The sequence below is a fragment of the Aspergillus lucknowensis genome, assembly GCF_044049455.1.
Source record: "Aspergillus lucknowensis strain CBS 449.75 chromosome Unknown BJX67scaffold_25, whole genome shotgun sequence".
Lineage (NCBI taxonomy): Eukaryota > Fungi > Ascomycota > Eurotiomycetes > Eurotiales > Aspergillaceae > Aspergillus > Aspergillus lucknowensis.
Window position 1 is genome coordinate 195,519 of NW_027263569.1, and position 20,188 is coordinate 215,706.

The 20,188-nt window shown below is 51.2% G+C and overlaps 9 protein-coding genes across 9 annotated transcripts; 4 read left to right on the top strand and 5 right to left on the bottom strand.

Annotated features, from left to right (window-relative positions):
* Positions 1-961: 961 nt before the first annotated feature.
* On the top strand, positions 962-3,039 carry mirC (siderochrome-iron transporter MirC; the record flags this gene model as incomplete). Its single annotated transcript, XM_071033113.1, has 5 exons — positions 962-1,185; positions 1,265-1,395; positions 1,451-2,185; positions 2,245-2,906; positions 2,962-3,039. The coding sequence occupies 5 exons, from the start codon at positions 962-964 to the stop codon at positions 3,037-3,039; spliced, it is 1,830 nt and encodes a 609-aa protein (XP_070885393.1).
* A 1,865-nt stretch (positions 3,040-4,904) lies between these two features.
* cdc42 (Rho family GTPase CDC42) lies at positions 4,905-6,181 on the top strand. Its single transcript, XM_071024625.1, has 4 exons — positions 4,905-5,048; positions 5,216-5,335; positions 5,528-5,906; positions 5,970-6,181. Exons 1-4 carry the CDS (start codon positions 5,029-5,031, stop codon positions 6,027-6,029), a joined length of 579 nt encoding a protein of 192 aa, XP_070885394.1. The 5' UTR covers positions 4,905-5,028; the 3' UTR covers positions 6,030-6,181.
* An 808-nt stretch (positions 6,182-6,989) lies between these two features.
* On the bottom strand, positions 6,990-8,560 carry BJX67DRAFT_355688 (agmatinase). Its single transcript, XM_071029324.1, has 3 exons — positions 8,352-8,560; positions 8,173-8,299; positions 6,990-8,105 (listed from the first exon to the last, which is right to left on the bottom strand). Exons 1-3 carry the CDS (start codon positions 8,472-8,474, stop codon positions 7,054-7,056), a joined length of 1,302 nt encoding a protein of 433 aa, XP_070885395.1. The 5' UTR covers positions 8,475-8,560; the 3' UTR covers positions 6,990-7,053.
* Positions 8,561-8,748: 188 nt separating this feature from the next.
* BJX67DRAFT_355692 (putative beta-ketoacyl synthase (Cem1)) lies at positions 8,749-11,001 on the top strand. The gene is made up of 8 exons (XM_071029325.1): positions 8,749-8,954; positions 9,282-9,448; positions 9,531-9,638; positions 9,692-9,763; positions 9,810-9,896; positions 9,946-10,212; positions 10,272-10,640; positions 10,688-11,001. Exons 1-8 carry the CDS (start codon positions 8,903-8,905, stop codon positions 10,850-10,852), a joined length of 1,287 nt encoding a protein of 428 aa, XP_070885396.1. The 5' UTR covers positions 8,749-8,902; the 3' UTR covers positions 10,853-11,001.
* Positions 11,002-11,142: 141 nt separating this feature from the next.
* BJX67DRAFT_355693 (MT-A70 family) lies at positions 11,143-12,719 on the top strand. Its single transcript, XM_071029326.1, has one exon. It carries the CDS (start codon positions 11,203-11,205, stop codon positions 12,667-12,669), a length of 1,467 nt encoding a protein of 488 aa, XP_070885397.1. The 5' UTR covers positions 11,143-11,202; the 3' UTR covers positions 12,670-12,719.
* A 50-nt stretch (positions 12,720-12,769) lies between these two features.
* Positions 12,770-13,833, bottom strand: BJX67DRAFT_139005 (ubiquitin carboxyl-terminal hydrolase). Its single transcript, XM_071024627.1, has 2 exons — positions 13,648-13,833; positions 12,770-13,571 (listed from the first exon to the last, which is right to left on the bottom strand). Exons 1-2 carry the CDS (start codon positions 13,697-13,699, stop codon positions 12,871-12,873), a joined length of 753 nt encoding a protein of 250 aa, XP_070885398.1. The 5' UTR covers positions 13,700-13,833; the 3' UTR covers positions 12,770-12,870.
* Positions 13,834-13,939: 106 nt separating this feature from the next.
* On the bottom strand, positions 13,940-15,261 carry BJX67DRAFT_139017 (putative mRNA decapping hydrolase). The gene is made up of 3 exons (XM_071024628.1): positions 15,085-15,261; positions 14,319-14,975; positions 13,940-14,265 (listed from the first exon to the last, which is right to left on the bottom strand). Exons 1-3 carry the CDS (start codon positions 15,161-15,163, stop codon positions 14,018-14,020), a joined length of 984 nt encoding a protein of 327 aa, XP_070885399.1. The 5' UTR covers positions 15,164-15,261; the 3' UTR covers positions 13,940-14,017.
* A 481-nt stretch (positions 15,262-15,742) lies between these two features.
* BJX67DRAFT_381939 (ribonuclease H2 subunit C) lies at positions 15,743-16,389 on the bottom strand (the record flags this gene model as incomplete). The annotated part of the gene is made up of 4 exons (XM_071033114.1): positions 15,743-15,784; positions 15,836-16,047; positions 16,109-16,186; positions 16,239-16,389. 4 exons carry the CDS (start codon positions 16,387-16,389, stop codon positions 15,743-15,745), a joined length of 483 nt encoding a protein of 160 aa, XP_070885400.1.
* Positions 16,390-17,263: 874 nt separating this feature from the next.
* On the bottom strand, positions 17,264-19,999 carry BJX67DRAFT_372611 (uncharacterized protein; the record flags this gene model as incomplete). The annotated part of the gene is made up of 5 exons (XM_071031271.1): positions 17,264-17,870; positions 17,951-18,234; positions 18,610-18,811; positions 18,866-19,804; positions 19,866-19,999. 5 exons carry the CDS (start codon positions 19,997-19,999, stop codon positions 17,264-17,266), a joined length of 2,166 nt encoding a protein of 721 aa, XP_070885401.1.
* Between the last annotated feature and the right edge of the window lie 189 nt (positions 20,000-20,188).

Below are 20,188 nucleotides of genomic sequence, written 5' to 3' on the forward strand. Positions count from 1 at the left end.
CTTTATGGATCCAGCAGAGGAGCGCCGTTCTCCCGTCCCCTTCGCTCGTGCCTTGGGGCTCACTGGCTGCTTTGCCACTCACTCGCTTTCATCGCCACGACCTCGAGAACTTCCCCCATCTGATCCTCCCTCGCCCTGCATTGTGCTCAACCTCGAAGCCGACAATCGGCATCAGCAGGCCCGCAGTCCACGTGTTCTACGAGATGATAAAACGTCATTGTGCCCATGGCTGACGTCCAACTTTCCTAATATTTTTCGCCTGCTGAAGGGGGCCCGCAACCGGTTGATTCATCTTCAGCTGTTGGCTGATTTCGAGCCTTTCTCTTGGAACCCAGTCTTGGGTATCAAACCCATAGGTTGACCCAAGCTGCCCTAGCATCGACGTGCATAAGTGTCGCTTGACGATCGTGGGTCCTGCGGTGTTTGGACACTGCTGGAGGTTCAAGATCACGGAAACGCAAGAATCTGGTTTCTTGTTGGACGGACTGGCCGTTTGGGCCTCACCTGCCATTGTATCACAGCCTGATTCCTCACTCCTTACTCAGTTCATTCATAAAACTACACGGTGGATGCTCTCGTGGCAACTGAAGTCCTCACCGTCAGCCCAGGTGCCCCCTTTCATGTTCCTCATCCGACGCCAATATTCAAGTTGCTTTTTCTCTTCCTCCGTTAAGATACCCGCTTTTTGTTGGCAGTGTATTTCTTTTTCTCATTTTCAGGTGGATCTGGCTGGCTCAGATCTCAAATAACATCCTCCGGCCGCTTGTTCCACTACTTGTCACTTCTTCATCTTTGTCCGATCTCGTTTGGTCGACCTTCGCCTCTTCGATCCTCCCGCTCATACATCTCGCCCTTCCTTGAGACCACGAACAACGCCTGACTTGCGTTCACAGTAAATGGACGTTCCTCTAAGCAAGCTCACCGATTACCGACTACCTCCCTCGCATTCGACGCATTCGAGATGCCCCTACTTGAGCCTGGAGCAACTGCATATGGCACGTTCGGCGAAATGCGATCAGATACCGAGGACGAAACTGGGCGCCTCCTTTCGGAGGGGTATGAAAGTGCTGATGATGATGATGGTAGCGCCGTAACGTCTATCGACTCGGTCCAAGAAGGTGTGAGGAAGATCGAGGCCATAAATCTCACATGGACAACGCGCTCCCTGGTTATAGCTTATATTAGGTGAGTCTACAAGAATAACACTAGGAGAATCATCGACGGAATTTGGTTGGACTGGACTGGGCTGACTAGGGGCTACAAGCATCTTTCTCATGGCCTTTTGTACCTCTCTGGAGGGCCAGACTATCATGTCACTCTCTGCTTATGCCACCAGTGCATTCAGTAAACATTCATTGATCTCCACCGTGCTCGTTGTCCAAAATGTCGTCAATGGTGGGTGCTATCAATCTTTTGTTACTTATAGTTTGGGGTGACTCATAACCAATAGCCGTGATTAAACCACCAGTGGCCAAGATAGCCGACGTCTTCGGCCGCTTTGAAGCATTCTGTGTCAGCATCCTTATCTATGTCCTTGGCTATATCCAAATGGCTGCGTCAACAAATGTGCAGACATACGCCTCCGCTCAGATTTTCTACGCTGCCGGCTCAACAGGCCTACAAATTCTTCAACAAGTCTTCATTGCGGATAGCAGCAGCCTTCTTAACAGGGCGTTTCTGGCCCTTCTACCCGAGTTACCGTTCCTCGTCACTGTCTGGATAGGGCCCATGATTGCCGACGCAGTGCTCCAGCATACTTCGTGGCGCTGGGGCTACGGGATGTGGTCGATTATATTACCTGCTTCGTTTCTTCCACTCGCCCTCTCATTGATATTAAATCAACGGAAGGCCAAACGACTCAACCTGATCAAAGAACGGCCCCATCCGCGGCACGGATTCGTTGCTAGAGTCCGCGGTACATGGTATGACTTGGATATTTTTGGGCTGACGCTGCTATCTACGGCGGTTACTTTGATTCTAGTTCCGCTTACACTGGCCGCCAACTCAAAGAATGGGTGGAAGAGCAGCAGCATTATTGCGATGATTGCTGTGGGCATAATCTGTCTCATACTTCTGCCATTCTGGGAGACGTCGAAAAAGCTTGCACCTAAGCCTCTTCTGTCCCTCCATCTCCTCAAACAACGGACCGCCCTTGCAGGCTGCTGCCTGGCCTTCTTCTACTTCAGTGCGTTCAACCACCTACACAGAAGACTCCTTCGATCTATCTCCGCTAATAAGAACTAGTGGCCTTTTATTTCTCGGTCCAGCCATACCTATACTCTTACTTGCAAGTTGTTCAGGGATACGATATTCCTACGGCTGGCCGTGTCACTCAGACTTTCGCATTTACATCAACCATTGCTGCATTTGGAGTCTCGATTTTGATCAAATACACACGCCGCTACCGGATTTACGTGACTATGGGCTGCGTGATCTATACCTTCGGCCTGTTGCTCATGTTATTGTATCGTAAAGAAGGGAACTCGCCGCTTCAAGTCCTTGGAACGCAAGTAGTCGTGGGAATTGGGGGTGGGCTCCTCAACGTTCCCGTGCAGTTGGGTGTTCAAGCCTCCGCCAGTCACCAAGAAGTCGCGGCCGCCACAGCGATGTTTCTAACGTCCATGGAGATGGGTGGTGCCGTGGGTGCTGCTGTATCCGGGGCTGTTTGGACACATACAATCCCGCGCAAGCTCCTCCTTTATCTTCCTGATGAGTATAAATCGGAGGCCCAAGAAATATTTGGGAAATTGACCAAAGCATTGTCATACGAAATGGGAACTCCAGTCAGGGCTGCCATCAACCAATCTTATCAAGAGACGATGAATAAGCTAGTGGTATTGGCTTTAGTGGCCGCGGCTCCGTTAATTCCGCTTAGCCTTCTCATGTCGAACTATAGACTGGATAAGGTGAGTCGCAAAGATCGACAGGTTGGCAATGCACGCATTAGGCTAATTCTAGCAGATGAGCGAAACCCCAGATCATCAGCCGGTTTCACCAGGAGATGGGCACGAACCAGCAGAACGAACTAAGCGAACGTAAACGACGACCCAGATTTTCGCGGCCGCGCCCTTAATAAGTCCTGTCGGACTTGTCATTTCATTCCAATGTCAGCTTTGTAGAACCATTGACAATTTTATACTCGGCATGATGGATAAGTTTTGTTCCACAGCGTGGGCTCATGACCTGTCCTTGCGTCTCGGCGAGCCTGCATCCATGGATGTGGCACATGCAGCAAGACCAGAGAGAGGCCCACTGTTGGCCGTCACTAAACCTCTCGTAAGATTGAAGCCGGGAAGACGAGTGGCACTGACACAGGTCAAAACTCAGACCTTGGATTGCATTCGTCACGAAAAGCATATGTTCGGCGTATTGGCCCGTATTCCAAATGTTGTTGTTGTAGCTGTTATGGAGGACGACGATCCATGTCCTTGGCCGAGGATTCTACCCTCGATACAAGTGTACATAGACTGGGATTCACGAATAGAGCGGACATAGCGTCTCAACGATTACATTTCTCATTTATGGAATCGGATATGATATTGAAACAATCCAAGGTTGGCCCTAAGGGTGGGTTGCTCTGCATCTACAAGTCGAGGGGGAAGGAAGGAACGGGGCCCTCAAACAACGGCCATTATTTTGCAGATGGATTGAGGGGTGAGACATGGCGGATAGAGTTGGTGGATGCGCAACTTCGTGCGGTATTGGAATGCGTAAAGCCTTGAGAGCAGGGAAGGAATTGGACAGGAGAGTCCGAGAGGGTGTGATCCTCCCTTAAATATCACAATTCACTGCTGCGTCGTCGGCGCGTAGCCAGCGACTCGGAGGCCATCATAATCATCTTGAATATTCCAACCATTCGGACTGATTACGATTGGTTAAAGGAGACCTCACAGCCGACGATTGGATGAAATATGGGGATGATGTTTGACTTGTTTTTGACAAAGGCGAACCCTTCTTGAAGTGGTGCCCATGGCCTGGACAGGCTGCTTTGTTCTCCCTCCCCTCTTCAACTCTCCTCCTTCCCTTTGGTCTCTTGCATCTTCAGTATCCTCCCTCCCCAGATCGAGAATCCTCTTTGTTTCGTCCCCTCAAAGGGTCCTCCGATAATTCCCTTCCTCAGTTTGTATGGTCCAGATCCTCAGACAGACTCTCCTGACATCTTCCCCTCGTCACTGGTGCCGCGGCTCTCCCATCGCCTACCCCTCCTTGTGAAGTCGTCGGAGGTTCTCCTGATCGTCCACAGCCTGGGAATTCGAGACGGCACTCATCAGGACCGGACAACAAAGAGATACGGGAAAAGTTCTCTGCAAGGCAGACATCCCTGGCAAGTCACGCCCATCTTGGCCGATTCTGGGTGAGTTGTCGCTGGAGCAGTCATGGCTGTTGTCTGTCATTTTCCTTGCTTTTTCCTTTCGAATATTATTTTCGACCCTAATTTTAATCCAGCCGTTCGTCCAGAACGTGTTGTGATCGACTGGCTATGATATTTCTTCTGTTTGTCCCGGTCTATGGGGGTGTTCTTGTCCCCTGATCTTCACCAATTTTCGAGTTTTCTAGAAGACACAGCGGGATTGGAATTCATCTGCAACCCCATAAAAGAAAACTGAGCTCCTCGGGGGAGTTTGACCATGATAACGAACGGATCAACAGAAAGGGTCCCGCAGAGGCTAAGCTGACCGTGCTCCAGTGCTCCAACATCAACTGGCAATAATCGCCTTCTCCGCCCTCGACCCTCCCACATCGCCTGGCGCTCCGTCCTTTCAACCATCGGCCGCATCATTCACCGCACCTCCCAAAATCTGTCAATTCGAGCGTCTCTTCCTCATCAATCTCTCTTTTCCCACCTTCCTGAATTCCCTCCTCTCCATCTCTGGCCCATCTCGCCCCCGCCTCTCGCTGCGATTGATCTTGTCTCCCCCCGTTCACCGCTCCTGTCTCGTCTTCTGCCTGTCTCCGGTTTAGACAGCCGTCAACCATATTCTCTATCCTCCCTTTTCCTCGAACATCACATTCTCTCAGTTCTTCAGAATGGTTGTCGCCACTATCAAGTATGTCCCTCTTCCTTCGCTCCATCACGTATTTCGTTCATTTCGGTTATATACGCTTCTCCGTCGTCGAAATCTCCCTCGTTTCTTCACCCCTATTCGAGCCGTATCAGTCTTTGCGATGTCCTCTTATCGGCAACTTGCTAACTCCGCGGGTTCCATTTCTCTAGGTGTGTTGTGGTTGGTGACGGTGCTGTCGGCAAAACCTGTCTCCTAATCTCATACACAACAAACAAGTTCCCTTCAGAATACGTGCCTACCGTGTTTGATAATTATGCCGTGACTGTCATGTAAGTGGCGTTATACTTCTTGTTTGATTGATCCGCGCACCGACTCCTCCATTCGAGAGCCTTGCGCTGCCTGTCGCCCTGTCCTTGCCGCGGAACGCGCCCGTCCCTTTTTTGAAGGACAGAGTATCGTATCGCAAATTCCTCGACTAGAGATATTTTCCTCGCATCTACTAATCGCGAGATTCGGTATAGGATCGGCGATGAACCTTACACCTTGGGATTGTTCGATACCGCTGGCCAGGAGGATTACGATCGGCTCCGCCCTCTTTCATATCCCCAGACGGACGTTTTCTTAGTTTGCTTTTCCGTGACTTCACCCGCATCGTTTGAGAACGTACGCGAGAAGTGGCTTCCTGAAGTTCGCCATCATTGCCCCGGTGTTCCTTGTTTGATCGTCGGGACACAAGTTGATCTCCGTGATGACCCGGGCGTGCGAGAGAAGTTGGCCCGCCAAAAGATGCAACCTATCCGAAAGGAAGATGGCGATCGCATTGCAAAGGAGCTGGGTGCCGTGAAATATGTTGAGTGTTCTGCTTTGACGCAGTACAAGCTCAAAGATGTTTTTGACGAGGTGCGTGCTTCTAGGCTTTACGTAGCTCCCTGGACTTCATAACTGATAAGCTATCCACCCTAGGCAATCGTTGCTGCACTTGAACCCGCCCCCAAGAAGAGGTCGAGGTGCGTCCTGCTGTAAACCAGCGCCACAGACTATGGTATGGGCGAGTGCTTTTATTATTGAGGATTTCACACCTCTTTTTGACAGTCTTGGTGATTCTCTACATGTCGCGTGCTATCGGGAAAACTGAGAGGGCCCTGAACTGGACTTGATTGAATTTCATGAGGGCTTACGAATTATACGAACATTTTCATCAATTTGGGGGGTCGACCAATCCTTAAACGGAGATCTAGTGCCTGTCTACGGATGGGTGTCTGCATGATGATTGTTATGTAGGCGTCTAGCCTTATTCTCTATTCGCTGTCTATGGCCTACTATCCATATGTTTCTCAAATGTCGCCGTGAAACAGTGTATCAACAGACACCCTCATGTCCGGCCAGCTTACCACTGACCCCCCAATTCCGTTCCATACCTTCCTCCTTTCGCTTGAAACCCAACCCAACCCTTCCACCCCAGATGATTCCCGCAGTTTTTGCGTTTTCGCCCGCCCTTCCCTGTCTACGTTCACTCCTTAACAACTCTCATCGTCCAAACTTGGCGTTGGAAGTCGAGGCGTCCTGTTCTGGTTGGCTTCTGGTTTGATATGCTACTCTATGCCCTTGATTTTGCTGCCATGCCTAACACATCTATGTGCCATTTAACAATCCTGACTCCCATGAAATGTGGACTAGATAACACAGATATATTCAAGACAAAGATTAAACACTCCTGATTCTTTCCGCTCAGTGCGGTCTCTGTGATGCGGTCGGTACCAGCACGATATGTACTAGTATTGGTGATCCCTGTATGCGGCCCTGGGAAGCTCTCGCAACGCTTCTCGGAAAACTTGAAATTTCCTGGGGCAAACTGAATGGAGGCTCAACACGGTCTGGCCCTTTTTAACAGCACATGCCTGTGGGATTCAAACTCGCGAATGTTCCCTTGACCTCCACTCGTGGCCGCTGCCCTGCGACATAATGTTCCTGCTGTCTATCAAGATGGGATATCAATATCATCAATTTTGATTTCATTATCTTGTTGTATACATGGATCATGTCTTATTTACAGTTCGTCCTTAATCACAAACTGAGACTCGTGCTCCGAAGTCACCCCCGCCTCCGTCTCGAGCCCAGGCTCCGGAGCCGATCCCGTTTCCTGAGAGGCAACGCTCTCCTTCCGTCCATACCATCCGCCCAGGTCCTTGGCCGCACCGGCCTTGACCATACTCGTGATGATTTCATACGCAATCTGCGCCGCAGCTAGAGCCGTCGTCTCGCCCTTGTTGTCGTAGCTTGGCGACACCTCAACGATGTCCGCGCCCACAATGTTCAGCTTCTCAAGGCCGCGCAGGATGCGGATGAATTCACGGGTCGTCCAGCCGCCGGGCTCGGGGGTTCCAGTTCCAGGTGCTGTAGCGGGGTCAAGGACATCAATGTCAACAGATAAGTAAACAGGTTGGTCCGGGTCGAGGCCGATCCGCTGGATGATTTTATCGACTATGCCCATGGGTCCGCCGAGCTCATCGATGTCGTCGGCGTGGATGCGCATAAAACCCTGCTCTGGCGTACCGGGGGCCGTATAGTCGCTGTCGTCGATGCCCGTGAGACGAGTGCGCAGCCCCGCGTGCGCAGAGGTCGAGTTGCAGATAAGGCCCTCACGACTGGCCTTGTGGAAGAAACTACCGTGATTGAAAGCTGACTGCTCCGATTGCCAGTAGGCTGAGTACCGCACGGGATTCCAGGTGTCGAGGTGGGCGTCGAAGTGCAGGACTGTGATAGGCTTCTGGTAGATCTGGTAGAGGGCGCGCAGGGCTGGGAGGGCGACACTGTGGTCGCCGCCGAGGGTGACAAGCTTGGATTTACCGGCGGAGATGCCCTTGGTGCCGTATTCAGACGAGGCGCTCGTCACTGGGGTGCGAGAACCTAGTTCTAAAAAGGCCTCGTACATTTGGCGCTCGGCGAGGCCGTTGTCGAAGGGTGTGATGGGGATGTCACCGCAGTCCTTGACTGTAGCCCATGAGCTGTAGGGGTTGATTCCAGCGCGGGTGTTGTAGGCAGTTCCGGCCATTTGACGAGCACTGCCGGCACGGATTGCGCGAGGACCAAATCGAGCGCCTATTTAGTGTACAGGTTTAGTAATTTGACGCCGCTACTGGAAGTAGACGTCGAGACTTGGGCATACCTGGCCTGTAGCTGACGGCAGTGTCGAATGGAGCTCCGATGATGGCAATATCGTACTTCTCGTCCGGCTCAACGAGACACTTGACGGGCTTCAAGTGCGCGAAGCTAGCATGGCCGGAGAAGGACCACTTTACGACATGTTAGCCAGGTCATGCGGTTAATGGGAGTGTAATTGCACACCTCCTGGTTCCATTTCTTCAAGAGCTCCTCCCGCACATGCTCTGGAGCAACCTCATCGTCATGCTGGGCGCAGCACAACGCCGTACCAGTCAAGGCCAGCAGTCCAGCCCAGGTCAGCTTCATTTTGAGCTACAGGGTACGAAGATTAAATATTAAGATCATAAAGGCCTTCGGCACAGAAAAGAGGAGAAGAGAAAGGCAGGGAAGACTTCTGTAGTTACTTAATATATGAAGCTGGTGGAGCGTAAAATAACCTGCCGTATGGTAATGGTACGGAGCGCAATCTCTTATCGATAAAAAAAAGCGCTGCTGATTGGCCGGGATTGCCACCTAATTCGCTGCCTGGATGCCTGGCCGCACCGGGGGTCGTTCAGACTTTCCTCTTCGGGTCATCTTCGAAGAATTCCAAGGTTGTCCGTCCTCTTCGTTGTCATTTCTTCCTCGGCCGTCGAGCTCGGCTTCCAATTCCTGACTCAATAAACTCATAATTTGCCATTGGCCGCAACTTGCTCCTTCGGGCGCTCCGTCGACAGAGCACAGAACAAGATGCCATGCGGCGGGTTGTCGTAACGGGACTCGGTGCTGTGACGCCCCTCGGCGTAGGTGAGTGATAGCTTTCCCCTTCATGTTGATTATGGATGAGAGATCGTATCATGCCCTGCTATCTTCTTGGTTCTTGTCGCATGCCTGCTGTCCAGCAGCACCAGCCTCAGAGTCAGGGTGTTTCTTCCGACTTCTCCCTCCATCTTCTCCAACGTCCCCACTTCTCGAAGAGGAAGGTCAAAAGGAAGCCGGAGCATCATGGCGGTTCCAGGGGGGATGGGTGTATTTCACTCACGTGGCTTCTTTGTGGCCTTCATTATGCACTCTTATTCGCTTTCGTTGATTATTGGCTCTTTCCGTGCAGGGACTAAACTCCTCGTAATCTAGGGGTCCGTCGGACTTGGAAGCGCCTGCTGGATGGCCATTGCGGCATTGTTAGCGTGAAGGACCGCGATCCCAGATTCGCGGACTTACCATGCCAGATTGCTGCCGTGGTTCCCCATGGCCTGAGGGCAGAAGGACGATGGACTGCGTCGGAATGGCTGAGTAGAGATGTAAGTACGTTTCTTGGTGTGAAAGGATCAGGCCGATATGACATCATTATCTCGATGTATGACGAGAGGCTAACTGGTATAGGACGAGCGCAAGATGGCTCGATTCGCGCAGTATGCGCTCGCCGCTTCGGAGGAGGCGCTGGAAGATGCGGGGTGGAAGCCGACAGCTGTTGACGAGCTGGAAGCGACGGTTTGTTGGCGTCGAAGTGGGCGCTAGGATGGTGTGCTGATTAGCCGTCGCAGGGTGTCTGTCTCGGATCTGGTATAGGTAACTTTGACGAGATTTACGACACGGTCGTTGCATATGAGAAAGGGGTTCGTCGCATGCTCAGGTATGGTGAAGCGAGCTGACTCGTCCTAGGGATACCGGAAAGTTTCCCCTTTGTTTGTACCGAAGCTTTTGATAAATCTCGGGGCTGGTCATATATCCATGAACTACGGCTTTACGGTACGTTATTGATGGTGACTTTTCTCGCTCGAGGCACTAATTCATCCAGGGCCCCAATCATGCCGCGACAACCGCATGTACGACGGGAGCACATTCTATTGGCGACGCTGCTCGTTTTATTTCTTGCGGGGACGCCGATGTGATGCTCGCTGGCGGTGCGGAATCTTGTATCCACCCGCTGGCTATCGGAGGCTTCGCTCGCGCACGAAGTCTAGCGACAGGCTTCAACGACTGTCCGGAAAAGGCCTCAAGGCCGTTCGACGCAGAACGCGAAGGATTTGTTGTTGGAGAGGGGGCAGCCATGGTGATTCTAGAGGTATCTTACGTATTGTAGTCAAGCCAATGGGCTAAATTACTAACCTAGATCTCTCACAGGAGTTGGAACATGCCAAAGCAAGAGGAGCTCACATATACGCTGAATTACGAGGTTATGGCTGTTCTGCAGATGCATACCACATAACCGCCCCAAAAGATAATGGCGCCGGAGCTCTGCTAGCTATGAAGAAAGCTCTAAAGAACGCTGGCGTCGGGCCGGCTGCTGTCGACTATGTTAACGCGCACGCTACGTCGACTGTCGTCGGTGATGCAGCCGAAAATGCCGCGATCAAAGCCCTCCTCCTTGGTTCGGGAGGTAAAGGACGGGCTGCTGATGTGAATATCAGTAGTACTAAAGGAGCCGTCGGGCATCTACTTGGGGGTGCTGGCGCTATCGAGGCTGTCTTTACCGTTCTTGCTATCCGCGAGGTAAATCCCACGTGGTGGTCACACGAGTTTAACTGACTGTCCCTTAGAATGTGATGCCCCCTACCATTAACCTGCAGCGTTTAGCGGATGGTTTTGACTGCAACTATGCGCAAAACCAGGCCCAGGACCGTCGTATCGACGTTGCACTGACAAACAGCTTCGGATTTGGAGGGACAAACAGCAGCCTTTGTTTCTCTAAGTACGATATTTAAAGTGTACAGATGGTATCTCGCGGGCATATGGATTGTACAATACTGAATAGACATCTGTACTATATAAGTGGAATCCGACCTACTCGGTAATAAAAGGCCTGAGACTCATGATATGGAAGATTAGAGGGAAAATGAAGAATCGCTCTTGATGATAACTCCCGAATTTCTATTTCTTGTTGAAAGGCAAAGTCGTTTATCGCACGTATCCTGTGGTTGCGCTGTCCGACCGAAATCCTTCTTGGTGGCGCTCCGACTCTCCAGGTCGCATCAGCCTTCGCCCTCAACCATCTCTCGGCGATGCCAATGCCTGGGCAATTCCACAAAACCGAATAAGATGGGCTGAACCAGAGATGACACCAAACTCGTCAATTCTGTATCAAAATCGAGATGCCACTGTTTTCTTGATCGATATCCCAGCCTCAATTGCCCTCGCACAGGAACTTTCACCACAGTCAAGTTCCGACGCAGTGAGTGGCCATACATCCATCTCAGCGCATGCTAGCTCTGGGGTACGAACGAACCGAAGGCATCTCCTATCATCGCCGCCCTTGAAAACACCGTACCCGCCGTCCTCGGAGCCAAAAACAGCGGCTGCGCGGGAGAAGGTCCTTGAGCGCATACCGCGCTCAGAAAGGGATTTTGCGAAGGTTATTGAACCTCTGGTATCTGATGCGCTGAGTGAAATTCGAATTCAATGCCGGCCAGCCTCTGACTGGTGTCTTCCGAGGTGTTCCATTGAGGAGAGCTCTGAAGGTACCAAGCACGAAGGTGGGATCTCTACGGATGGCACTGGAGCTCGGCTTGGGAAGAGACGGCGGGAGGAGAGTCTACGTGCCTACGATCAAGAGCGTCAATTAATATATGAAGACTTTGACGTACACATCACTGAGCAGGTGTCAAACATTGCCATGCAGCCGCCACTGATTCTATCACCGGGTCTCAATAGCTTCGAGGTTAAAGGGGAATTATGCAACATTAGCGTGAGGAATACGTCCCCCGAGATCGCTACGGTTGAAATACGCAGCCTAGATCCGACAGATGAGCCTAGCTGTGATGCTGAGAAGCAAGGCCGAAGTCCTCGGTTTATCATCCCGCCACTATCCAACTTTCTACTATGCAATCTACCCATATCAACGCCGCCAACGGGTCCTAGAAACGCAAATCCTATCCCGGGCCTGCCTCGCGAACAGAATTTCAACCTTATTCTGTTAGATCCGCCATGGTCGAATAGGTCTGTCCGTCGCAGCGGACATTACCACACACAGTCCTATCTCGACAGTGGGCGGCTCACGAAGTATATATGTGAGATACTCCGTGTGTACTCCTACCTGCCGATGGGCAAAGATGCAACGTTAGAGGCAACAAACACCCCAAATTACTCAATCGCCGCTGTATGGGTTACCAACTCTGCCAAGTCAAGGAAAACTGCGCACGATTCTCTGATGGGCGCAGGCTTCTCCATTTCCGAGGAATGGGTATGGATCAAGACGACCACTGATGGCGAGCCTGTGGCGCCAATCGGAGGACTCTGGAGAAAACCGTATGAGGCTCTTGTCATTGGGAAGAAATACCCGGCTTCTGGTGCTCCAGCCACAGGTATTCTGAGAAGGATCATTGCCGCTGTTCCAGATATCCATTCGCGGAAGCCGAACTTGAGGGAGGTCTTTGAGAGGGTTTTCTTCTCGTCCCACTCGGGTACTGGTGTCCTGAAGTACTCCGCATTGGAGGTGTTTGCCCGCAATCTTACTGCCGGATGGTGGGCTTGTGGCAATGAGGTCCTCAAGTTCAATTCGGAACGGTGGTGGGCTGAAGGTTAACGCACATTGTACTCCGGCCCTGTTGTACTGAGCTGTGTTCGAATTGATCCATCGACCGGTATATCGGTGTATTTACCGCAGATATCTATCTCACTGATAAATCTTACATACGATCGCCGTCATCCTGGAAGTCAACATGAACACTCCAGATGATCCATGACAAGCATGTCCCATAGAACCCATAAGCAAGCCGCCGAGGTATCAATCAAAAACAGCCCCTAGACTGACCAAGCTAAACCTCAAATCCGGGTTCCCGCCATTCGCCTCAATCTTCAGAAACCTTCGAACGCCCAACTCCAACGCCTTTGGACTCAAGGCATCCTCGTCGTCGCCCAAAACCCCCCTCTCTAACGGGCCCTTCCTTCTCCCATCAAGCTCCCACAACCTCCCATCAGCCCCCTTAACAAACGCCACAAAGTGTAAATCCACATCATCCTCCGCCCCGGGGGCCTTCGTATCCCCCAGCTTTGCAGCATCCGCATGCGCACTCTCCAACGCCTTACTCTCATACAGCAAATCCGCCCGCTCGATGGGCTCCAACGGCTCCGCATCCTTCAATAACGCTTCCAAGTCCGAACCCGGTAAAACATGCCTCCTCGCTTCCCCATTCGACACTGCATGCAGTAGCCCAATTAAACCACACGCATTCCGAATCGTCTGCTTGAACCACAGGACCGGCTCATTTGGTCCGGATCCGGAATATTCGGCGAGGCCGCTGTCTTCGGCTATCCGTGAAGACTCGTAGGTTTTTGAGACGGGGAAGACGAGGAGGAGGGCGTGCGAGGGGCGGGGGACGAACGCGAGGAGGTCTGGTTCGTCGATGGAGTAGACGTCTGTGAAACCTAGGGATGGGGGGAGGCCGAGTTGGTGGACGAGATGGGACATCACTTCGGGGTTGTTTTCTGTTTTCCGGGATTATTAGCTGGTTCTGTCGAGTAAGTTGGGGAGTAACTATTGCTGTGTCTACGGTTGACGTACCGAGGGGCACGAAGGCCTTGTTGTTTTTGGGAACGTCTGGGGATTCTGTCATTGTGCCAAGTAATGTAGTTGAATAATTTGGCTGTATATGGCGATAGATTTAAGTATATTATGTATGGCGCCGGTGTGTTGGTTGTGTGGTGATGAGGTGAAGACGCTGGTGAGGGGAGAAGTGAGGTGTTGCGGGGTTGAAATTCAAAGGTGGCGGCTCCCAGGTATGCACGACGTTCCCAATGTTTCGGAGCTTCCAGAAGGTATTTTCTTTTCTACTCTAAGTGCATAACAAGATCTACAGCATTTGACATTGACTACTTCGTATATAGGTAGGACCATGACCTGAGTTCATTATTATCGTCATTCATGCGCAGTTCTAGTTTTCCATAGCTGGCTTTGTCCCCTGCTTTAAAGGAGCATAGATATCCGTCCATAGCTCACTCGCCTCTCCCAGGAAGTAGGTCAAGCTGACATCCGCCATACTCGCATTCTCGTCTCCAGAGATAGTCTCCAGCTGAGAGATGATATTCTCCAAGCCGAATGCCTTTCCGGCAGCCTGCGTAGAGCCCGCCTCGAGCATGACATTAACAATATGGATATGGAAATGATAGTACGTCGGTTGGTCTGTCTCAAGTTAGCAAGCGTGTCTCCCTTCGAATAAAATTTTCAACACTCACAATGCACATATAGCTTCAACTGATCCTCCTCTAGGCCCGGATACACCTTCACGACCCCCTCGAGGACCCTCTTCCTTAAATACTTCAGCCAAGGCACATGCCTCTTCATCAAATCCCTCAGGCTCCATATATCTCTCCTGTGCACGAGCGCCAGCAAATGCAACGACCCCATTGTCTTCCGATCCCAGTTCAGATCCGGCAACATCAAAAACGCATCTTCTGGACCCTCTCCCTCATCCCTTAATATAACATCCTCCTGCTCCGTGCGCCCCTCAAGAATATTGAACACCCAATTCAGCCTCCCCTCTTCCCGTTTAGCCTGCATGTACGGCCGTATGTAGTCTCTGTAGATCTCCGGCGTCTCCGTTACCATACGCAGCACCTGGTCCGAATATTTCTTGATATGCTGTTCCGTACACGGCCAAATGAGGTTTAGCTTGAGGTCGTGCGAGGGGTGGCCATCCGAGTCTATGCCTGAAGATGCAAGGTACCAGCGGTAGATGTCGTTATCGCCGAGGTTGTTGACGCGTGTGATTGCGGAATGGAATGCTTTTAGGGCGGCGAGGGATTCCGTTGCGAATGCGGTCCGTTCGGCCGTGAGGAGGCCTTGTTGGCTGTCAATGGAGCCCAGGAGGACAATTCGTCGGCCATTCTGGTCTGGAAGGTTTAGTTATAAATGATTGTTTGTGAAATTGCTCGATTTGATTGCTGTTGCGGGGGTGTTGGGGGTGTTGATGATATCGGGGAGGGACGTAGAGGGGCATACCTTGCTTGAGGAGGCGGGTGATTTCGAATTTTGATATCAGTGCCTCCGGAGCAATCTTCTCCTTATTACCAACCTGCATGATGAGGGATTTGAATTTTGGAGGTGTCGAGTCTGGGTTTGACAATACCGTCGTGTTTTGATGTCTCCTGCTGTGCGGGCCAGAATTTACGAGGCGGTCAAGCTTATCGATATCGGCCCAGACAGTGCCCCGGACCACAGCTAAATGGAACGACTCTCGGATAATGGAATTTGAGGATTGAATTCAGGTGAGGCTCATGGAGTATGTGTACGATGTAATATCTTCGCCGAGCAAGGAACCACATGAGTATGAGTCACACGCTTGGGGTTTTCGTATCTCTCCCCGCATGGTCGAGAGGAACAGCACGATATTGCCGAAAGGTTGGAAGCATCTCAGACTTCTGCATTCAATAAGCAGAAGACTATCTCCTTTTCGACGCCTGGGCGCGGAGTGCTCTCCAAGAGTCCACAAATGACCAGCGATCGAAGCGTTGCCCAGGTAATCGTAGTCGTCACGACTCCGGTTGCGGTGGTTGCTGAATATGGCTCATCGCGCCCGTAAACTTCGCCCATGCCATCAATGCTCAAGGATTGACCTGGGGGTGGTTGCCGTATGTGAGGCGACCCAAGCCCAATGCCCTCACGCAGAAGCTGCTTTCCCCTTGGTTTGCTCGACATGTATCTCAACCGCCATTAGCTTTGAAGTTACAGTTGGAGAGAACAGACCACGTACTACCTCAGCAAACTTCACCCACTCTTCCACGCCTTTCACAAAAGGATCATCCGCCGCCGGGATCGTCTCATGGCCCCAAACCACAAACTCGCTGAAGGTCCCCTGTTTCTCCAACACCTTAACCGGCTCCTCTTGTTCGACCTCCTCAGCCCCACTTGCACTGGTGCCCAGAGTCGTTGGCATCTCGCGGCCTGTGTGTGTTGCTACGACTCCTGTTGGAAATATTAGCGAAACCTTTGACAGGGAGGCAAGTATGAGTGGTCGGCCACCCACCTTTATATCCTTCGGGGATTTGGACGCGCCGACCGCGGAGTTTACGGCCTCGGAAGTATGCGGTTTGGAGATGCTTATCTTGAATAGAGTGAGGATATAGGACCAGAGAGATAATGTGCACGGAGCATACCATTTTCATCGGGTACGGATTTCCAGTACCGATCGAGAGTATTTACCGGACCATCGTGATGAATTCGACATGGGAGAATATTCGGTGTAAGGTTTCCCAAGGCCCCATTCTTGCGTTGGGAGGTTTGCTGCTGGGGTTGAATGGTGAACATCGCTGTTTGAGATAGTCGGGGATGTAAAAGCGGAAAAACAGGAGCGTCAGTGATAGCTGTCAAATATGAGCTCTGCGATTCTGGCGAAGGAGGCAATCGTGATAATTGGTTGGGTGCGTTCCTGGATTGAGACATCCCGCTCGAGGAGGATACGCGCGACGCGTCGGCGGCTGTGAAGTCCGCCAGGGGGAAAAAAAAAAGGGAGGCGGCGACAGATAGTGCGCGGCGAGAATCGAACCTGCCCACGTTGGCCTCCAATCTTCATCGTTTTCAGCACTCATCTCCAGTTCATTGGATCCTGCGAAAGTTCGTGACTGGGGTCACTCGACCGTTGCACCACCAATCCCCGCTGGATGCTACCCACCGAAATTATAGACTTATATCGCTAGTTCGCTAACACCTGTAAAGCTCGAATTTAGCGCATTCTTCATCCGCGCTGTGCCCCACACTGGATTTTCTTCCAACTCCTTGTATGGTGTAGCGTTTGCATAAGAACCGAAGACCAGGAAGTCGAAGAAAGAGGGCTGGAGTTTTGCAGTGCATATGCAGTGATATGGCAACAAGTAATATTGTCTATGACTGATACATATGATGTCTCAGTGTTTCCGGTTTGTCTGGTGGATCTTGCTCACTGCATTCCCTGGCTGGTTTCACCGGCTTGTGACGATATTTCCCTTTTGGGATTAAATTCAATATTCGGTTCAACAATAGCCTCAACCTGAACTTGCATGCTCGATAGGCTAATGATAGCACTCTTCTAGATATATAGAGATATAGTAACTGGTAATATTCTATGAACGAGATAGGGTGCTTGTCGCTTTGCTGGGAATGGTGCTGCAGATCATGTCTAGGATATATTTAGGGAAGTCATATTTCACCTCTTACGAGACTTTTTCTTCTTTTTCTTCTTTTTCTTTTCATCCCCTCCTTTTTCTTTGGCCTCAGGCGCTGCCCGCAGAGGCCATTTCTTCAAATGCTCCCGTTCGAATTCACCCTTGTCTCGCCGATACAATAGCATCGTCGCCTTCGCATCCTCCACACTTGAATGCGCGCCGCCTTGAATCTGCAGTCCGAGAAGCTCCGAAGCCAAAATCTTCAGTCGAGGCGAACCTCCACCGGCGATCTTTCGATAGGGAGGGTGTTTGCTTGTATCTCTGATGTCGCGCTTCGGGTGGCTAAGAAGAAGAGCATCCAGGTCATTCCTCAGGGCATGCCCCACAAGTATTCGTCCGTCAAGAATGGTAGCGACCTCTTTCTGCACTTGTTCGAGCGACCGCGCTTCTACCATATGCTTCGGTGATATCCCGCTAACGTGTGTTCGCCAATCCGTAACCATCTCTTTCGGCCGTACATATGAATCGTATACCTGCTCGCCGTTGTAGTTGACGATACTGACTCGTGCAAGCGCAGAATCGTCATCTGGGTTTGGGCCGACACCAACCATCTCGCAATCTATCGCTACGTATTTGCCTAATTCAACACTATATGATAGTTAGCTATGATCCTAAATATGAGAGAGAACGTCGAGCACACCAAAGGCTATAAGTTTCAGTATACTGACCTTGACGAACGGCCCTCATTGACGATGGAAACGGCCGCGGTTGAATTCCTCCGCGAAGCAGATTCCACAGCACTCTCGTGAGTAGCATTGTCGCCTCCATCTGTGAGCCCTTGAGACATCCTCTTCCGTGCAATTGAGGCGTGGGAAGTGTGCGAAACCCGTTTTCCTGCTTCTGCAACGGTTTTTCGCTTCTTCAAAAGGCCATTCTGGGTCTCGTGGTCCGATCGCTTGCGTTTTGCCGTTGAGGTCGGGGAGACTTCCTTTTTCAGAGTCTCCTGGAGTTTCTTCCAATTCCTGGAGAGAGATTTCAATTCCATTCCAAGATCAGATCGGGCGTTATTGCATCGTGAGTCGGGTTGGAGTCGGGGACCTGGGAAGAGAAGAAATCATGCTGCGGAGAGATCCCGCGCTAAGTTTTGGGTAGCCTTCGCTTGACCCACTCGCCGATAAAGGCTCTTGGCGCTACGGCGTCACGGGCTCGGTATATGGCGATAGAAACGCCCGCTTGGGTTCGTTAACAAGAAATCTAGTTACAGGGAAAAGTTATGGATGGGTTGGTAAGCGTGATAAGATTTAACCCTGCCCGCGTAAGAAACGTGATATCTAATAGGCGATATGAAACATAAATAGTATATTAGAATCTATCATAAGCCAGGAACCTTGAAGTCTTTGTAGGCCCATTTCTCAGTCACTTCTCTCTTAGCCTTCTTCTGTTGTGATAAGGGCTTGCGTGCCTCAAGCTTTCCCTGGACGATCAACGTTCGGAATCGATCGTCAAGAAGATTGCCCTCTGGCTTGAGCAGACGCAGCGAGTCTTGGAGCTCGTCGGGTAAGACTACTTCAACCGGTTTCTCAGGGGCCCTATCATATGCGGTGAGTAATTGTAGGCAAGACGGGTTCGAGAACCGAGCGTACCTGAGCCTTCCTAGAGGCTTTCGGCGAAGAGTAGTGTCATCGCCTTCGTCAGAAGAGTCGTCACCATCGCTAGGTTGCTGTTGGCCTTCTTGTTGCTTCAGACGCTCGGCGATAACTTGAGCCTGAGCAACTTGATCTTCCTTCTTTTTCTTCTGTGCTTCCCACTTGGCTTGCCTCTCGGCCTCCTTTCGTCGCTTTATCTTGTTCCTTTGTGCCTTTGTTTTTCTCTCCGGTCGCTTTTTGTTGAGCCATTCTGGCTTCTCATACTCGCTTTCGAAGCCTTCCCATGCGCTTTCATCATCTGACTTCGCCTCACCGTCATCCCCATTAGCCTCGGCAATAAGACGCTGCCGTTCTTGTTCTTTACGTTCTTCCTCCAACCGCTTCTTCTCCTCCTCAACCGCTTTTTGCCCTTGCTCTTGTAGCAGCTGGTCCCACTCCTCAAAAGTCGGGTTATAACTTGTACCGGCGGCTGGTGTTCGTATAGATGGGATTGCCTTTCCGTTGGCAGCAAGCGAAATGGGAGGTCGATTTAATGTATCCGGAGTGACTTTGGGCTTCGGTTTTTCCAGAAAATCGAATTGAGGATCATCAACCGGCATCGAATCCGCTTCATCGGCCCAAGGATCGTAGAAGCCACCGTTACTCGATTTACCCATTGGGTTTCCCTCCTTTGCTACCTGCTTCAAGCGCTGCCATTCCTTACGAGTAACCCAATCGGTCTTGTGCTTCTTGGTGCTCGGCTCAATCACCCCATCTGTGACTTTGGAACTTCCACGCTTCCGTGTGTCTACAGCTGTGATCGCGGACCTCTGTGCTAGAATTTCGTCTGATTTTAGGAGTCTTTTATGTTGCTTCCTGTATGCATCGCGGATTTCTGATGAGCCCTTTGTGTCGATGACGAACAGTTCTTCGGACGGCTTTTCTGCAAGGACGCCTCTGGGATCGAGTAGTTAGAATCAGTGTCAGTAAATATGCAGCGAGCAAATCGGATAATTACCCTCTGATTTCTTCATCCTTTAAGAGACGGAGACCTTCCTGGATCTCCGAAACATCAACATTCTTTCTCCAAGCCTTCTTGCCTTTCCTCGAAGGTTGGCTGTATTGCTGAGGCGCTTTCACGGAAGTAGCCATTTTGCCAGTCCTCCGAAATCAACTGACAAAGGAAGTTGTCGACGAACCTTTCGAGATCTTTTCCGACGAAAAATCTAGGATGGCTTACATAACAAGGCGGGGAGGCTACGTCTGTCGCGCTAAACCCTTTCGCGCCTATCGCGGACTTCAAATGATGAGCCTGCTGTGTCGTTTCTCACTTTCAATCCG

What these genes read in the sequence shown, in the direction of transcription:
- BJX67DRAFT_355693 (XM_071029326.1), top strand. Translation starts at nt 11,203, where the DNA reads ATGACACCAAACTCGTCAATTCTGTATCAAAATCGAGATGCCACTGTT.
- cdc42 (XM_071024625.1), top strand. Translation starts at nt 5,029, where the DNA reads ATGGTTGTCGCCACTATCAA. An exon ending in ATGGTTGTCGCCACTATCAA is followed by an intron (nt 5,049 to 5,215) that starts GTATGTCCCTCT and finishes CCATTTCTCTAG; the next exon opens with GTGTGTTGTGGTTGGTGACG. An exon ending in AATTATGCCGTGACTGTCAT is followed by an intron (nt 5,336 to 5,527) that starts GTAAGTGGCGTT and finishes GATTCGGTATAG; the next exon opens with GATCGGCGATGAACCTTACA.
- BJX67DRAFT_139005 (XM_071024627.1), bottom strand. Translation starts at nt 13,699, where the DNA reads ATGACAGAATCCCCAGACGTTCCCAAAAACAACAAGGCCTTCGTGCCC. An exon ending in CAAGGCCTTCGTGCCCCTCG is followed by an intron (nt 13,572 to 13,647) that starts GTACGTCAACCG and finishes CCCGGAAAACAG; the next exon opens with AAAACAACCCCGAAGTGATG.
- BJX67DRAFT_139017 (XM_071024628.1), bottom strand. Translation starts at nt 15,163, where the DNA reads ATGCAGGTTGGTAATAAGGAGAAGATTGCTCCGGAGGCACTGATATCA. An exon ending in CACCCGCCTCCTCAAGCAAG is followed by an intron (nt 14,976 to 15,084) that starts GTATGCCCCTCT and finishes TAAACCTTCCAG; the next exon opens with ACCAGAATGGCCGACGAATT. An exon ending in GTTGAAGCTATATGTGCATT is followed by an intron (nt 14,266 to 14,318) that starts GTGAGTGTTGAA and finishes AACTTGAGACAG; the next exon opens with ACCAACCGACGTACTATCAT.
- BJX67DRAFT_355688 (XM_071029324.1), bottom strand. Translation starts at nt 8,474, where the DNA reads ATGAAGCTGACCTGGGCTGGACTGCTGGCCTTGACTGGTACGGCGTTG. An exon ending in TGAAGAAATGGAACCAGGAG is followed by an intron (nt 8,300 to 8,351) that starts GTGTGCAATTAC and finishes CATGTCGTAAAG; the next exon opens with TGGTCCTTCTCCGGCCATGC. An exon ending in TGCCGTCAGCTACAGGCCAG is followed by an intron (nt 8,106 to 8,172) that starts GTATGCCCAAGT and finishes TACACTAAATAG; the next exon opens with GCGCTCGATTTGGTCCTCGC.
- BJX67DRAFT_355692 (XM_071029325.1), top strand. Translation starts at nt 8,903, where the DNA reads ATGCGGCGGGTTGTCGTAACGGGACTCGGTGCTGTGACGCCCCTCGGC. An exon ending in CAGCCATGGTGATTCTAGAG is followed by an intron (nt 10,213 to 10,271) that starts GTATCTTACGTA and finishes GATCTCTCACAG; the next exon opens with GAGTTGGAACATGCCAAAGC. An exon ending in CCGTTCTTGCTATCCGCGAG is followed by an intron (nt 10,641 to 10,687) that starts GTAAATCCCACG and finishes ACTGTCCCTTAG; the next exon opens with AATGTGATGCCCCCTACCAT.